This window comes from Centruroides sculpturatus, unplaced genomic scaffold (genome assembly GCF_000671375.1).
Source record: "Centruroides sculpturatus isolate CEXI.00-Female unplaced genomic scaffold, Cexi_2.0 scaffold4666, whole genome shotgun sequence".
Taxonomy (NCBI): domain Eukaryota; kingdom Metazoa; phylum Arthropoda; class Arachnida; order Scorpiones; family Buthidae; genus Centruroides; species Centruroides sculpturatus.
In genome coordinates, this window is record NW_019388782.1 from 1 (window position 1) to 6,083 (window position 6,083).

Below are 6,083 nucleotides of genomic sequence, written 5' to 3' on the forward strand. Positions count from 1 at the left end.
GTCTAGAAGAGTGGACAAAGTTCAAGTGTTTGGAACTTTCTACAAGGGGGGGGTTAGGAACTTCAATATTAATCCCTAGAGGCAAATTTACGTGTTATTAACTTAGAAAAGGTAATATTCATTATTAAAAATGTTAAATAAAACAAGTAAATAGTAATTTATGTTAATTTATTTAAGATTTGATCGAAATTCTTTATCTTAATGTCTGCTTCAGTCTAAGAAACTTTATATACATATAAATGTACTCTTTTTTTAACGTGAAATATAATTGGCTAAATCTCTATAATGCTTACATGTAATTACTTCCGAAATCATTGGAAGATTCAAAGGATTACTTTAACCAACCAAATAAATATAAAAATTTAAAATTAATTTCTTTAATTACTGTAACCTTGTGCTATAATGATTTAAATTTTAATGAGACTTGTAAAAGATGAATTTTTCTTGTTTTTGATCTGTATTTAAATATAATTTACTTTAATAAAATTTATTACTTTTTTCATTTTTTTTACGTATGAATTTTTATTGTTTGCACAAATAATCTATATATATATATATAAACAGATGATCAACTTGTCTGTTCTCTACACACTTCTGAACCTTTTTGACCATCCGGAACAATATTTTTTGAGTTATTTAACCCTATCCATACCCAATTTAACCCTCTATTAATCCGTAAACCCATTGATTGAGCACTAAATTTCTTATAATTATTCTTTAGAGCCCTGCGGAAAATATAGGCTACATGAAACCTGCCCACCCCTCTCCCTTAGTTTCATTCCTCTTTAAATCCTAAACCCACTGACCGAACAGTACCAAATTTCTCGTACTTATTCTATAGATTACCTGAAATCTGGAATTCTTCACTCGTTCACTCTATTAACTTCTAAACCCTTCGAATTACCCTCACCAAATTCTTATAGTACCAGTCGACCCCCCTATAACACTGTTGATTATTCCGTTTTATATGAATTCCATGTTGTACGAGTCACTTAAAAGATCATACAAGCTACAATATAAAACCATTAATCACGTGTAAAAATAATATTTAAACAGATTAATGAATGTAATGATTGTTTGTGGTTGGTTATGAAAAATGTCTATGTCATTGTTCTCGTTGTTGTTTTATTATTTTTATTTGAAATAGACGAAAGAGAAAATTTCATTTTAGATATTGTTTAACAGTTACTTATGCGGCTGGTTGTGTGTAATATATTTTAATTATAAAAATTTCTTTACTTGCCCATAAATTAAAGGGGAAGTTCAACACTAAGTCGAAAGTTTCTATACAACAAAAAGGCATTTATTTAGTATTTAAAGTAAAAATATTTTTGATTTTTTTTTATGAGAAAATCTTAGCTGAAAAGCGAAATCAATGGGCACGAATGATTAATGAAGTGGTGTTGAGATTTTTTTTTTTTTCGGTAAAGTGGCTACTAGAAATAGAGGTTTATTTCACTGTTTGACTCCGGATACAGGGGAAATTTCCACATTCTACTTTCACAAATCTCTTTTATATTTATCTGCAAAGAAGAAATCTTCAAACACAGTCGTTTGTATTGAACATAAACTTGAAGATAACAGTTTTGTGATACTTATTGGGGTATCAGAAAATCTCTTACGTTGGTTATAAAATTGAATATTTTTCAATGTTATTGTCGTTATGGTTATCCTTTTTGAATTTTAACTATATTATTTTCACCTCTAGCAATTTGTTTTATATATCCAACTTTCTATAATATAATAATATNATAAAATGAATTATCAACAGTGTTATAGGGGGTCGACTGTAATTACTCTTTTCTTCAGGGTTTTACCATGCAGAAAATATAGTCAATGTACTGTAGGTATAAAGAATTTTTAAAGAGAATTGTTATTTTTATAAATAAAATAATAATAAAATTCAAGAAAGTGTCTAGAAGAGTGGACAAAGTTCAAGTGTTTGGAACTTTCTACACAGGGGGGGTTAGGAACTTCAATATTAATCCCTAGAGGCAAATTTACGTGTTATTAACTTAGAAAAGGTAATATTCATTATTAAAAATGTTAAATAAAACAAGTAAATAGTAATTTATGTTAATTTATTTAAGATTTGATCGAAATTCTTTATCTTAATGTCTGCTTCAGTCTAAGAAACTTTATATACATATAAATGTACTCTTTTTTTAACGTGAAATATAATTGGCTAAATCTCTATAATGCTTACATGTAATTACTTCCGAAATCATTGGAAGATTCAAAGGATTACTTTAACCAACCAAATAAATATAAAAATTTAAAATTAATTTCTTTAATTACTGTAACCTTGTGCTATAATGATTTAAATTTTAATGAGACTTGTAAAAGATGAATTTTTCTTGTTTTTGATCTGTATTTAAATATAATTTAAGGTAAAATCATTAGATTTGCATTAATTACTATAATAATAATTCATTTAATTAAACGAATATCTTTTATTTTTTCAGGGGGAACAAATTCTGGAGTAAGGTAAATGTGAAAAGCAATAATTTTTTTGAATATGTGTATAATTAAGAATATTTTTTATTTTAAGTCGGAATTTTCTATAAATTTTTAAAGTATAGGCCTATATATATATAAAAATAAAGCTGGAAACGTTGTTGCTGAACGTCTTTACTTGTTTTCATTCCTAATAATTGCTGCCATTATCTTCAGATTGGTTGGGAAGATTGGGGGGGGGGTTAGGAACTTCAATATTAATCCCTAGATTTTAGAAGTGGGGCGATATCTCCTGAATTAATACTCTGATTTTCTTGAAATTTTCTGGAAATATTTCCTTCTAATACTCAAACCTACTTACAAAATTTCAGAAATTTTCAACTAAAATCGTAGGAGTTATTAAGCTTCAAATTGGAGAACAAAATCGTGCCCCCTCTTCACACACTAACATTCATACATACAAAAAACCTCCAACTTTTTTTTTGCATTTCTCGAAGGTCCTCCAAGTCCAAAATATAAAAATTTCCATACTTTCCCACTGTCACAACAGAAAAGAAAGTAAAATAATAATAATAATAAAGCTTTAAGTGTATTTTTCTCGCATCCTTAAGAACATACAAACCAAATTGCGCTAATCTCGAAGGAAAAAAAAATAAGAGAATTTTCTGCTCTCAGGCACAAACATGCCATTTTAACACTAAGATAACTGGCCACAGATTGGGAAGAGGAGGAAATTTCTAGTGTAGAAGTACTATATGACGTTATCTTCATCAGTGCTAATCCAGGAAGAAGCCATGCCCCGGTATAAAGCACAATCTCACAACATTTCTTATCGAGAGAGGTGTATTAACTCACAAAACTAGATAAAAAAATATATATATCCAACAACGAGTTGCTTAACTTTCCCGGCAACGTTTAAAACTGTGCGTGGCGCCATCTATTGCGATATCTTATTAAAAAATCTTTTAATATGTTTTAATTATTATAAAATAGAGAAAAGCTTAGTTTTGAGTTTAGGGATGTTTTTTTATAAAAGAACTGTAATGGCTATTAACGAGTAAAATCGCCATTAAGTTCAAACCCTACTCGAGATATGACACACCCTTTATCTCCCCACACCATAGACGTTTAATCACCAAAATTTAATAGCATCAATAACACAAATACACAAACCTCCATGCAAAATTTCAGAAATTTTCGACAAAAAACACAGGAGTTATTAAGCTTTAAATTGAGTGAAAAAATCGTGCTCCCCCTCACACACACACACACTTACAGACATTACATACACACATACACGCATACATACAGAAAAAAATCCTCCATTTTTTTTATTGGGTATAACCTGGTGTTTTAGGGAGGGTGCACTAATCAGCTGTGACAACCCAAAAAGTTTTCTTGTCTATAGTGTACTGTACATCCCTGGTATTCTTCATGAATTATGCAACGTCCAGTGTACTAATCTAGAAAAAAAAAAAAAAAAACGAATTATTTAGTAAGAAGGAATTATCCCTAACCTCCCTTAGAGGAATAGACGACACTAAACAGTTACACGAGTCAACAAAAGTGTGGTCAGAACAATTGTTAGTATAGCTCTACTCCTATAGAAAATCGATGATATAGCAACAAATACGATTTTATTTTACAAAATGTTTCTCCTGTATAAAAATAAAAAAAAATAAAAACATTTTATAGAAAAATCATGACGTTTTCATATTTATATTATTAAAATTTCATAGGGGGGAGGGAGGAAAAAAAAATAAGCGCAGCAGCAAATTTATAAAAATCTACAATAAAAATGATGTACGTTTGTTTAAGATTATTTATCAAGATAAAATATATAAATAATATTATATAGAAAATTTAATACAAGTTTTTCATAAAACGCAAATCAATTTTTCTTAAAAAAAAAAAAAATTCCAAAACTTGAACAGAACATTTGTATTTTTTAAAACATTTTAGGAATTTCTCGTGACATTATTTTATGTATTTACGCACAAATTTAAAAGAATAAAAACAATAACGTCTATTATTCCATATATAAAAAAGAATAATAAATTGTTTTGAAAATATATTAATAATATAAATAAATCATGGAACGTATACGTGAAAACCTCAGAAGAACGGACATTATGGTGTTTCAAGGGGGTGGAGGAGGTGGTTGTTATTATTTTTGTATGTATTTTTTATCAAAAAAAAGTTCTTAATTAATGTAAATAATTATTATAGAATCTATTAAATTTTGTATTTTTTTTTTTTTTAATTATTTGATAAGAAAAACAGATGAAGTAGATAATCGTTATAAGTACAAGGATTATAAAGAAGAGAAGTTCTTGTTAAAAAGTAGTAAAGGTTAGTAATTCTGTAAAAAATTCAATTAATCAAAACAATTTTCTATGGTTTAAATACAGTCAAACCTCTAAACAACGGCCAAAATGATCGCCATTAAGAGTAAACATTGTTAGGAGGTTATTTTGTATACATTTTTACACCTTCCTAAATAAAATAACCGCCGTTTAGAGGTGTCCGTTATTGAGAGGTTGACGTATTTTAACATTGATAAAGTACAATACAGTCGACCCTCCCTATAACACTGTCGATAATTTCGTTTTATATGAATTCCATATTGTACGAGTCACTTAGATTTTACAAATATGTGTGCTGGGCTGTGAACGGCTCACGTATTTGTAAAATCTAAGTGACTCGTACAATATGGAATTCATATAAAACGGAATTATCGACAGTGTTATAGGGGGGTCGACTGTATACATAATAGAATTTAATTACATTTTCTTATTATTTTAATAGATTATTATTATTATTATTGTATAAAATGTATAACGAATGAATGTAATAAAAGAAAAGAAAATTAATTAACTAAATTTTATTCTCATTTTTATTATTATTATTTATTATTATTTTTTAATTTTATTTCCAGTTAATCCATGCAGCTCTACATTTATAAAAGAAAATGTATTTAGTGAAGAATGGAAAATAGGAGAAAATGAAAATTGTAATGATAGCAACATTATCAATTGCAACAAATTAAAGTGGATGTCATTTGATAAAAAAATACACTTTAATACAATTGTTAGTCTCTTTTCATTATCTCGAATATTTCCTTTTATAATAATCAAGTTGGATTGAATGAAATCCTATGGGGGAAAGGAAAGATGCGTAGATTCTTTCCTTAAGGCATAACTTATCAAGGAAATTTCTTGACAGCCTGTGGCCAATACAATAATTTAAAAGAATATAATATTATATATATATATATATATTTCTTGAGATTTTTTTTTCATTTTTTTCCCCTTAAAAATCTTCCAATCCTTTATGTATATTTATTTTATTTACAGGGTGGAGGAGGAAGAGGAGGAGGAGGAGGAGGAGGAGGTCAATACTTTCGAAATTCCAAAAATTCATTTAATAATCATTCTGTATGTAAATGTAAATCAACGTTTGTTAAATTAAGAAGAACCCGTTCGGCTGAAGAATTAAAAATAAATATTTAACTGGAATTTATTAGGTACAGTAAATATAAAATTATCATTTAAATTCATCCCTCCCCTCTTTCTTTTCTCTTCTCTTTTTGCAATTTTAATTTATTAAATTTTAAAATTCATGAC

The 6,083-nt window shown here is 27.8% G+C and overlaps 1 protein-coding gene across 1 annotated transcript; it reads left to right on the forward strand.

Annotated features, from left to right (window-relative positions):
* Positions 1-2,465: 2,465 nt before the first annotated feature.
* On the forward strand, positions 2,466-5,685 carry LOC111617073 (the record flags this gene model as incomplete). Its single annotated transcript, XM_023358408.1, has 3 exons — positions 2,466-2,487; positions 4,733-4,809; positions 5,396-5,685. Coding segments are annotated over 3 exons (308 nt in total), but the record flags the coding sequence as incomplete, so codon positions are not given.
* Positions 5,686-6,083: the final 398 nt, after the last annotated feature.